Source organism: Haliotis rufescens, unplaced genomic scaffold (assembly GCF_023055435.1).
Source record: "Haliotis rufescens isolate VD_foot unplaced genomic scaffold, xgHalRufe1.0.p SCAF_8, whole genome shotgun sequence".
Lineage (NCBI taxonomy): Eukaryota > Metazoa > Mollusca > Gastropoda > Lepetellida > Haliotidae > Haliotis > Haliotis rufescens.
The window spans coordinates 53,288,887-53,301,056 of NW_025964372.1; the positions used below are offsets into that span (position 1 = coordinate 53,288,887).

At 49.5% G+C, this 12,170-nt stretch overlaps 1 protein-coding gene across 2 annotated transcripts in view; it reads left to right on the forward strand.

Annotated features, from left to right (window-relative positions):
* Window positions 1-12,170, forward strand: part of LOC124145569 (A disintegrin and metalloproteinase with thrombospondin motifs 10-like) — a 74,361-nt gene that overhangs the window by 36,360 nt on the left and 25,831 nt on the right. For both annotated transcript variants that reach the window (XM_048389122.1, XM_048389123.1), the window contains exons 12-19: window positions 1,808-1,906; window positions 2,736-2,887; window positions 4,419-4,482; window positions 5,697-5,805; window positions 6,740-6,879; window positions 10,939-11,059; window positions 11,233-11,310; window positions 11,786-11,940. In XM_048389122.1, the coding sequence (XP_048245079.1) occupies window positions 1,808-1,906; window positions 2,736-2,887; window positions 4,419-4,482; window positions 5,697-5,805; window positions 6,740-6,879; window positions 10,939-11,059; window positions 11,233-11,310; window positions 11,786-11,940 (918 nt within the window). The remainder of the gene's footprint in view (window positions 1-1,807; window positions 1,907-2,735; window positions 2,888-4,418; window positions 4,483-5,696; window positions 5,806-6,739; window positions 6,880-10,938; window positions 11,060-11,232; window positions 11,311-11,785; window positions 11,941-12,170) is intronic.

Below are 12,170 nucleotides of genomic sequence, written 5' to 3' on the forward strand. Positions count from 1 at the left end.
AACACAGTCTACTCCAAGCCCTACCACAGGATAACAACACAGTCTACTACAAGCTCTACCACAGGATAACAATACAGTCAACTCCAAGCTCTACCACAGGGTAACAACACAGTCTACTCCAACTCCAACCACAGGGTAACAACACAGTCTTCTCCAAGCTCTACCACAGGATAACACCACAGTCTACTCGAAGCTCTACCACAGGGTAACAACAGAGTCTACTCCAAGCTCTACCACAGGATAACAACACAGTCTACTCCAAGCACTACCACAGGGTAACAACACAGTCTACTCCAAGCTCTACCACAGGGTAACAACACAGTCTACTCCAAGCCCTACCACAGGGTAACAACATAGTCTACTCCAAGTCCTACCACAGGGTAACAACACAGTCTACTCCAAGCTCTACCACAGGGTAACAACACAGTCTACTCCAAGCCCTACCACAGGGTAACAACACAGTCTACGCCAAGCTCTACCACAGGATAACAACACAGTCTACTCCAAGCTCTACCACAGGATAACAACACAGTCTACTCCAAGCCCTACCACAGGGTAACAACACAGTCTACTCCAAGCCCTACCACAGGATAACAACACAGTCTTTTCCAAGCTCTACCACAGGGTAACAACACAGTCTACTCCAAGCTCTACCACAGGGTAACAACAGAGTCTACTCCAAGCCCTACCACAGGGTAACAACACAGTCTACTTCAAGCCCTACCACAGGGTAACAACACAGTCTACTCCAAGCTCTACCACAGGGTAACAACACAGTCTACTCCAAGCTCTACCACACTGTAACAATACAGTCTACTCCAAGCTCTACCACAGGGTAACAACACAGTCTACTCCAAGCTCTACCACAGGAGAACAACACAGTCTACTCCAAGCTCTACCACAGGATAACAACACAGTCTACTCCAAGCTCTACCACAGGGTAACAACACAGTCTACTCCAAGCTCTACCACAGGATAACAACACAGTCTACTCCAAGCTCTACCACAGGATAACAACACAGTCTACTCCAAGCTCTACCACAGGGTAACAACACAGTCTACTCCAAGCCCTACCACAGGGTAACAACACAGTCTACTCCAAGCTCTACCACACTGTAACAATACAGTCTACTCCAAGCTCTACCACAGGGTAACAACACAGTCTACTCCAAGCTCTACCACACTGTAACAATACAGTCTACTCCAAGCTCTACCACAGGGTAACAACACAGTCTACTCCAAGCTCTACCACAGGATAACAACACAGTCTACTCCAAGCTCTACCACAGGATAACAAGACAGTCTACTCCAAGCTCTACCACAGGGTAACAACACAGTCTACTCCAAGCTCTACCGCCAGATGAGCAGTGTATGTTGTGTTTCGGGGTGGAGTCTAGAGTATCAGACACGTCTGTAACTGGTCTTTGTAGCCTATGTGCATTATATATTTCAGTTGTGTTGATGTGTATCACCTTAATATAGTCGCTGACAATACGAGAATCATTATGCAATTTGTTTTGAAAAACGAGGGGTGAATTTTGTGGTCAGAAGTTATCGTACAAATTCCAGACGAATGCACATCAGTTGCACAGCAGTTTGCATGTTATAATTGTGTTTTTTTATTGAAACATATCACCAAATACTGTTGCGTATTGTGTTTCAATCCGTGTTCATTGATACACGTGTATACCCGACCACACTACTTCCATTTACATTTGTTTAGTAGCATAAAAACATGTTTGTGAGGTGAGAGTGAGGCGTGAAGGACACAATGTGTGGTGCATCACGTGACGTCTCTCCCCTGCAGGACGAGTGCGGTGTCCTGGTGTGTTATGCCCCCAAGGGCGGGATGTGCGTGACGGAGGGCACCCCCAGGATGGACGGAACCGAGTGCGCCCCCTCCAAGGTCGGTATAGCACCTGGTCAGTTATGCCGCACAAAAACAGCTTGTGTTGTAAATATATCTGTATGACATGCCTGATCCCTGGTATATATATATATACGTCATGCACACGTAACGCAAACTTAACACACACGTCATGTATACGTAACCAAACTTAACAAACACGTAATGCACGTGTAACACAAACTTAACACACACGTCCTGCACACATATCACTAACTTAACAAACACTTAATGCACGTGTAACACAAACACACACGTCATGTATACGTAACCAAACTTAACACACACGTCATGTATACGTAACCAAACTTAACAAACACGTAATGCACGTGAAACACAAACTTAACACACACGTCCTGCACACATATCACTTACTTAACAAACACGTAATGCACGTGTAACACAAACTTAACAAACACGCCCTGCACACACATCACTAACTTAACAAACACGTAATGCACGTGTAACAGAAACCTAAAACACACGCCCAGCACACATATCACTAACTTAACAAACACGTAATGCACGTGTAACACAAACTTAACACACACGCCCTGCACACACATCACTAACTTAACAAACACGTAATGCACGTGTAACAGAAACCTAAAACACACGCCCTGCACACATATCACTAACTTAACAAACACGTAATGCACGTGTAACACAAACTTAACACACACGTCATGTATACGTAACCAAACTTAACAAACACGTAATGCACGTGTAACAGAAACCTAAAACACACGTCCTGCACACGTAACCATACTTAACACAAACCTACATGTAGCGCACCTATGTGGGGTAAGCACCTATCTCTGTGTGACAGTGGTGTATGGGCGGCAAGTGTGTGGACTTCGGCACGAACGGCCCTGACGCGGTGGACGGGGCGTGGTCGGCGTGGGACCCAGCCTGGTCACCCTGTTCCCGGACGTGTGGGGGTGGAGTCACGTACAAGAGCCGAGCATGTGACAACCCATCGTAAGTAGTCCCCTCACTTCTCCATCTCCTGACACAGGACTAGCAGCATCCATTGGGGGTTTGTTCTCATACTGTAAGAAACTTGGCTCCCGAGGGATTCAGTGGCGGAGTAGATCCTGTGCCCCGTGCTTGTCTTCAGAGAGGACTTAAGGGGATCTGCGGATAGCCTGGGTGCACGTATACCCTGACGGCGTGGATTGTGCTCATGCTGTCAATCACCGGTTTGTCTGGCTTAACTCGCGTCTGCCGTGATGCGTTGGAATATTGTTGCTTGTGCTGTCCATCAACAGAGCGCTCTACGACTGTCCTCACTCCGATCCATTATCATAGACTTCCAGTCGTCACAGCTCTACGATCTCCCATCCATTAACACTCTCATAGACTTACGGTAGTCTCAACTCTACGATCTCCCATCCATTAACACTCTCATAGATTTACGGTAGTCTCAACTCTACGATCTCCCATCCATCACACTCTCATAGACTTAAGGTAGGCTCAACTCTACGATCTCCCATCCATTAAAACACTGGTAGACTTCCGGTAGTCTCAGCTCTACGATCTCGCATATCATTAACATAGACTTCCGGTAGTCACAGCTCTGAGATCACCAATCCATTAACAAACTGTTAGACTTCCGGTAGTCTCAACTCTAGGATCTTGCAAAACATAAACTTGGACTTACCTTAGTCACAGCTCTAAGATCTCCGATCCATTAACACACTCATAGACTTCCGGCAGTCTCAGCTCTACGATCTCGCATATCATTAACATAGACTTCCGGTAGTCTCAGCTCTACGATCTCGCATATCATTAACATAGACTTCCGGTAGTCACAGCTCTACGATCTCGCATATCATTAACATAGACTTCCGATAGTCTCAGCTCTAAGATCTCGCATATCATTAACACTCTCATAGACTTCCGGTAGTCTCAGCTCTACGATCTCGCATATCATTAACATAGACTTCCGGTAGTCTCAGCTTTTAGATCGCGCATATCATTAACACACTCATAGACTTACGGTAGTCTCAGCTCTACGATCTCGCATATCATTAACATAGACTTCCGGTAGTCTCAGCTCTAAGATCTCGCATATCATTACCACACTCATAGACTTACGGTAGTCTCAGTTCTACGATCTCGCATATCATTAACATAGACTTCCGGTAGTCACAGCTCTACGATCTCGCATATCATTAACATAGACTTCCGGTAGTCTCAGCTCTAAGATCTCGCATATCATTAACACACTCATAGACTTCCGGTAGTCTCAGCTCTACGATCTCGCATATCATTAACATAGACTTCCGGTAGTCTCAGCTCTACGATCTCGCATATCATTAACATAGACTTCCGGTAGTCTCAGCTCTACGATCTCGCATATCATTAACATAGACTTCCGGTAGTCTCAGCTCTGGGATCTCCCATCCATTAACACACTGGTAGACTTCCGGTAGTCTCAGTTGGGAGGGCACTGTGTTATAGGGAAATGTCTCAGTTTGTATATGTTGTCTCTCCTGTCTGTGACCAGCCCCAAGTTCGGAGGCAAGCCGTGTGAAGGTGTGGGACTCCAGGCCGAGATGTGCAACCTGCAGGTAGGTACTGACCATCTCAACATCTAACTGTGAGGGACCCGTGAAGATCCGGGGTAGAATAGGTCTTCAGCAACCCATGCTTACCACGAGAGGCGACCATGCTTGTCGCAAGGGGCGACTTACGGGATCGGATGGTCAGGCTCGCCGACTTGGTTGATGCATGTCATCGTATCCCAATTATGTAGATCGATGCTCATGATGTCAATCACTGGAGTGTCTGGTCAAGACTCGATTATTTACAGATCTCCGTCATATAGCTGGAATATTGCTGAGTGCGGCGTTAAACAACACACAAACAAGCAAACGCTCAAATACCGAATATCAGTGGAAGAGAGCTGCGAGGGTCTTTCGCTTCAAACTAAAACCGTCCAGTAGAGAGAATATGTAACCAAGGAGTCAGTGTCAGTCTTCTGTGATGTGTGACGACTGTGGATGACTGACGTGACGTCACAGAGCTAAGAATATCATTGTTGCCATGATGTACCGTTAGCTGAACACACTGTTGCTGTTCACAAGCACTGAAGTACGAGGGTTGGTTGACAGGTCGCGGTGATCCTCACTACGGAGGATGTATAGTACAGCCTTGATAGTTTGCTCCCGAATAGTCAGACCATTAATGACCAATATCATGCTAATCTGGTTAAACAACTGCGTAAGAATATCACTATCAAACGTCGTGAAAACCTCACTATAAAGGTGTGTTGTTCCCAGAGGATGATGTTCTTGTGTACAAGTCCGTTGTCGCCATGGCTGCAGCGCATGACAGGTGACTTTGAACTCATGGTGCATCCCCCGTAGTTCACATCACATTTCCATCTATTCCCAAACTTGAAGACAGGACTGTCTGACAAGCATTATGCAAATTATGATGACATCATATTTGCTATTGAGGAGTGTTTACAGTACCAGGAGGAAGCCACTACACGGTGGGACGCCATCGTCGTGTGTGTGGACCTCGGACGGGATCATTCTGAAACATAAATAACAACTAACCTCCATCACCCAATCCAGCAATTTTGGCGCGACCTCTACCAGCCGACACTATATATCTGCTTGCATTATTCCAAACACGTCCCCAAGTCGCTGATTACATCTATCAATACCATCTCTCTGACTATTTATATCATATGTTCTCACCAACGTACTGCAGTGGACAATGGCGATGCGTCGTTCCACCCATAATCCGTCATCTCTGCTTTGTCCCCCTATCACAGACATGCAACACGAGTCAGGCGAACTATCTCGCCGAGCAGTGTGCCGCCACCGACGCCATCCCCTTGAATGGGGTCAATCATCACTGGACGCCCTACCAGGGGACTTCAGGTAGGCGTGTTGCAAGGAGAGCCAACGTGTCAGATGTACTGTCAATGACCTCCCTCAGAGCCCCCATATCAGATGTACTGTCAATGATCTCCCTCGCAGCCCCCATGTCGGATGTACTGTCAATGATCTCTCCCAGAGCTCTGTCAGATGTACTGTCAATGATCTCCCGCAAAGCCCCGTGTCAGATGTACTGTCAATGATATCCCACAGAGCCCCGTGCGAGATGTACTGTAAATAATCTCCCTCGGAGCCCCCGTGTGAGATGTACTGTCAATGATCTCCCGCAAAGCCCCGTGTGAGATGTACTGTCAATAATCTCCCTCAGAGCTCTGTCAGATGCACTGTCAATGATCTCCCTCAGAGCTCTGTCAGATGTACTGTCAATGATCTCCCTCAGAGCTCTGTCAGATGTACTGTCAATGATATCCCGCAGAGCCCCGTGTGAGATGTACTGTCAATGATCTCCCTCGGAGCCCCGTGTGAGATGTACTGTCAATGATCTCCCTCAGAGCTCTGTCAGATGTACTGTCAATGATATCCCGCAGAGCCCCGTGTGAGATGTACTGTCAATGATCTCCCTCAGAGCCCCCGTGTGAGTAGTACTGTCAATGATCTCCCTCAGAGCCCCCGTGTGAGCTGTACTGTCAATGATCTCCCTCAGAGCCCCCGTGTGAGATGTACTGTCAATGATCTCCCTCAGAGCCCCCGTGTGAGCTGTACTGTCAATGATCTCCCTCAGAGCCCCCGTGTGAGATGTACTGTCAATGATCTCCCTCAGAGCCCCCGTGTGAGCTGTACTGTCAATGATCTCCCTCTGAGCCCCCGTGTGAGATGTACTGTCAATGATCTCCCTCAGAGCCCCCGTGTGAGATGTACTGTCAATGATCTCCCTCACAGCCCCCGTGTGAGATGTACTGTCAATGATCTCCCTCAGAGCCCCCGTGTGAGATGTACTGTCTCCGTGACAACACCAACATCCTCACCCGGCGGAGTTCCCATTTCCACGACGGGACCCTTTGTCTGCGGGAGGAGGAAGGCGTCAACCACCATCGGTGTCTGGAAGGACAGTGTCGGGTGAGTAGGCCCAGGAATTATATTCACTGTGAAGGAAAACTGGCAATGGCGAGGCGGTATGACAGGTGTATGGTGGCTGTATGACAGGTGTATGGTGGCGGTATGACAGGTGTATGGCGGCAGGAAGGCAGGTGTATGGCGGCGGTATGGTGGCGGTATGGCAGGGGTATGGCGGCAGGAAGGCAGGTGTATGGTGGCGATATGACAGGTGTATGGCGGCGGTATGTCAGGTGTATAGCGGCGGTATGACAGGTGTATTGCGGTGGTATGACAGGTGTATGGCGGCAGTATGACAGGTGTATGGCGGTGGTATGGCAGGTGTATGGTGGCGGTATGTCAGGTGTATGGTTGCGGTATGGCAGGTGTATGGCGGCGGTATGACAGGTGTATGGTTGCTGTATGACAGGTGAATGGTTGCGGTATGGCAGGTGTATGGCGGCGGTATGACAGGTGTATGGTGGCGGTATGACAGGTGTATAGCGGCGGTATGACAGTTGTATGGCGGCGGTATGACATATGGCGGCGGCAGACAGGTGAATGGTTGCGGTATGGCAGGTGTATGGTGGCGGTATGACAGGTGTAAAGCGGCGGTATGACAGGTGTAAAGCGGCGGTATGACAGGTGTATGGTGGCGGTATGGCAGGTGTATGACAGGTGTAAAGCGGCGGTATGACAGGTGTATGGTGGCGGTATGACAGGTGTAAAGCGGCGGTATGACAGGTGTATGGCGGCGGTATGGCAGGTGTATGGTGGCGGTATGACAGGTGTAAAGCGGCGGTATGACAGGTGTATGGTGGCGGTATGACAGGTGTATGGCGGCGGTATGTCAGGTGTATGGCGGCGGTATGACAAGTGTATGGCGGTGGTATGACAGGTGTATGGCGGCAGTATGACAGGTGTATGGCGATGGTATGGCAGGTGTATGGTTGCGGTATGTCAGGTGTATGGTTGCAGTATGGCAGGTGTATGGCGGCGGTATGACAGGTGTATGGCGGCGGTATGTCAGGTGTATGGCGGCGGTATGACAGGTGTATGGCGGTGGTATGACAGGTGTATGGCGGCAGTATGACAGGTGTATGGCGATGGTATGGCAGGTGTATGGTTGCGGTATGTCAGGTGTATGGTTGCGGTATGGCAGGTGTATGGCGGCGGTATGACAGGTGTATGGTTGCTGTATGACAGGTGAATGGTTGCGGTATGACAGGTGTATGGTGGCGGTATGACAGGTGTATAGCGGCTGTATGACAGTTGTATGGCGGCGGTATGACAGGTGTATGGTGGCGGTATGTCAGGTGTATGGCGGCGGTATGACAGGTGTATGGTGGCGGTATGACAGGTGTATAGCGGCGGTATGACAGTTCTATGGCGCGGTATGACATATGGCGGCGGCAGACAGGTGAATGGTTGCGGTATGGCAGGTGTATGGTGGCGGTATGACAGATGTAAAGCGGCGGTATGACAGGTGTAAAGCGGCGGTATGACAGGTGTATGGTGGCGGTATGGCAGGTGTATGACAGGTGTAAAGCGGCGGTATGACAGGTGTATGGTGGCGGTATGGCAGGTGTATGGTGGCGGTATGACAGGTGTAAAGCGGCGGTATGACAGGTGTATGGCGGCGGTATGGCAGGTGTATGGTGGCGGTATGACAGGTGTAAAGCGGCGGTATGACAGGTGTATGGTGGCAGTATGACAGGTGTAAAGCGGCGGTATGACAGGTGTATGGCGGCGGTATGGCAGTTGTAAAGCGGCGGTATGACAGGTGTAAAGCGGCGGTATGACAGGTGTATGGTGGCGGTATGACAGGTGTATGGCGGCGGTATGTCAGGTGTATGGCGGCGGTATGACAAGTGTATGGCGGTGGTATGACAGGTGTATGGCGGCAGTATGACAGGTGTATGGCGATGGTATGGCAGGTGTATGGTTGCGGTATGTCAGGTGTATGGTTGCGGTATGGCAGGTGTATGGCGGCGGTATGACAGGTGTATGGTTGCTGTATGACAGGTGAATGGTTGCGGTATGACAGGTGTATGGTGGCGGTATGTCAGGTGTATGGCGGCGGTATGACAGGTGTATGGTGGCGGTTTTAAAAGATGTATGGTGGCGGTATGACAGATGTATGGCGGCGGTATGACAGGTGTAAAGCGGCGGTATGACAGGTGTATGGTGGCGGTATGTCAGGTGTATGGTGGCGGTATGACAGGTGTATGGCGGCGGTATGACAGGTGAATGGTTGCGGTATGGCAGGTGTATGGCGACGGTGTGACAGGTGCATGGCGGCGGTATGACAGGTGTAAAGCCGCGGTATGACAGGTGTAAAGCGGCGGTATGACAGGTGTATGGTGGCGGTATGACAGGTGTATGGTGGCGGTATGACAGGTGTATGGCGGCGGCATGACAGGTGTATGGCGGCGGTATGACAGGTGCATGGCGGCGGTATGACAGGTGTATGGTGGCGGTATGACAGGTGTATGGCGGCGGTATGACAGGTGTATGGTGGCGGTATGGCGGCAGTATGGCATGTGTATGGCGGCGGTATGACAGGTGTAAAGCGGCGGTATGTAAGGTGTATGGCGGCGGTATGACAGGTGTATGGTGGCGGTATGACAGGTGTATGGTGGCGGTATGACAGTTGTATGGTGGCGGTATGACAGGTGTATGGTGGCGCTATGGCAGGCGTGTGGAGGTGGTATGACGGCAGTTTGGCATGTGTATGGCGGCGGTATTTCAGGTGTAGGGTTTCGAATGTCAGATTCGCCCTGAAGGCAACACATCTTCAGTTGGACACCGTGATCACCAAAGTGGTAAACGTTTGAAACCTTGGCCAAGGTCCACAAAGCCAAGTTAAAGTATAGGAGGTTCGATCGTCTTAGCACTGAGATCCCTTGATGGAGCGGGGCCATGGACCAGTTTCGGAATTTCGGTGATGTAAATCACTGTTCAAAAGATACTCTATATGGGCTTGGCTGTGGCGGCAAGCTAGAGTCGGGACGGCAATATGTCAAGTGTCTTGTGTGTGACGTATATTCACTGTGACGTATGTGTTTTAGGAGTTCGGCTGTGACGGCAAGCTAGAGTCGGGACGGCAATATGTCAGGTGTCTTGTGTGTGACGTATATTCACTGTGACGTATGTGTTTTAGGAGTTCGGCTGTGACGGCAAGCTAGAGTCAGGACGGCAATATGACAGGTGTCTTGTGTGTGACGTATATTCACTGTGACGTATGTGTTTTAGGAGTTCGGCTGTGACGGCAAGCTAGAGTCGGGACGGAAATATGTCAGGTGTCTTGTGTGTGACGTATATTCACTGTGACGTATGTGTTTGAGGAGTTCGGCTGTGACGGCAAGCTAGAGTCGGGACGGCAATATGTCAGGTGTCTTGTGTGTGACGTATATTCACCGTGACGTATGTGTTTTAGGAGTTCGGCTGTGACGGCAAGCTAGAGTCGGGACGGCAATATGACAGGTGTCTTGTGTGTGACGTATATTCACCGTGACGTATGTGTTTTAGGAGTTCGGCTGTGACGGCAAGCTAGAGTCGGGACGGCACTATGTCAGGTGTCTTGTGTGTGACGTATATTCACCGTGACGTATGTGTTTTAGGAGTTCGGCTGTGACGGCAAGCTAGAGTCGGGACGGCAATATGACAGGTGTCTTGTGTGTGACGTATATTCACCGTGACGTATGTGTTTTAGGAGTTCGGCTGTGACAGCAAGCTAGAGTCGGGACGGCAATATGACAGGTGTCTTGTGTGTGACGTATATTCACCGTGACGTATGTGTTTTAGGAGTTCGGCTGTGACGGCAAGCTAGAGTCGGGACGGCAATATGACAGGTGTCTTGTGTGTGACGTAGATTCACTGTGACGTATGTGTTTTAGGAGTTCAGCTGTGACGGCAAGCTAGAGTCGGGACGGCAATATGACAGGTGTCTTGTGTGTGACGTATATTCACTGTGACGTATGTGTTTTAGGAGTTCGGCTGTGACGGCAAGCTAGAGTCGGGACGGCAATATGACAGGTGTCTTGTGTGTGACGTATATTCACTGTGACGTATGTGTTTTAGGAGTTCGGCTGTGACGGCAAGCTAGAGTCGGGACGGCAATATGACAGGTGTCTGGTGTGTGACGGCAAGGGTGACACGTGTGAGAAGAGGAATGGGACCTACAACCAAGGAGAGAAGCGTAGTACGTTACTCCTGCCCAATGTAGTTCTAGTTGAGTGCATGTTCCCCAGTGTGTCCTAGCATTCTCTTAGTCAGCATGTTCCTATACTTGCGTTAGCCCAACTAAATATACTGTATCAATTGTTCCCGTCTCCTGTGCGTGTTGTCAGCGCCTAATACCTGATTTCTTTCCAGAATACGTCACGTTCGTCACGTTACCCAAAGGCGCCACCTTCATCAACATCATCAATAAGAACTTCCTCACCCACATGTGTAAGTAATGTGAGGGATGGGTTGGGGGTGGGGTGTGGATAACGGGTGTAGTTCTAATAACACACCATCTCACTCCTCACTCACTCGAATACCCCGTGAAAATCCGGGTGAGAATAGGTCTTCGGCAAACCAGTGCTTGCCGTAAAAGGCAACTATGCTTGTCGTTAGAGGCGACTATGTATCCCAATTGCGTGAATCGATGCTGATTATGTCAATCACTAGACTGTCTGGTCCAGATACGATTATTTACAGACCGCCGTCATTTAACTGGAATATTGCTGTGTGCGGCGTTAAATAACAAACACACACTCAAATACCGAATGCCAGTAGAAGAGAGCTGTGAAGGATCTTTCAACCGTCCAGTTGAATGTATATAAAACTAAGAAGTCCATGTCAGTCTTCTGTGATGTGTGACGACAGGATATGACTGACGTGATGTCACAGAAAGTATTTGACGGAGCTCTGCTCTCCACAGCAATCCTTGTGAACGGAGAGTTGATGTTCAGCAAGTTTGGGGACTCGCCCGATCGGTCAGGGACATACACGACCGCCGGTGTCACCGTGAAGTACAGATCGCGACCCGAGAAGATCTCCATCACTGGACCCTTACCTGAACAGGTAGAAGCACAGGTACGTCTTATCCAGTGTTTGGTTGAGGGTACGTCAGATCCAGTGTTTGGTGGAGGGTACGTCAGATCCAGTGTTTGGTGGAGGGTACGTCTGATCTAGTGTTTGGGGGAGGGTACGTCAGATCCAGTGTTTGGTGGAAGGTACGTCAGATCCAGTGTTTGGTGGAGGGCACGTCAGATCCAGTGTTTGGTGGAGGGTACGTCAGATCCAGTGTTTGGGGGAGGGTACGT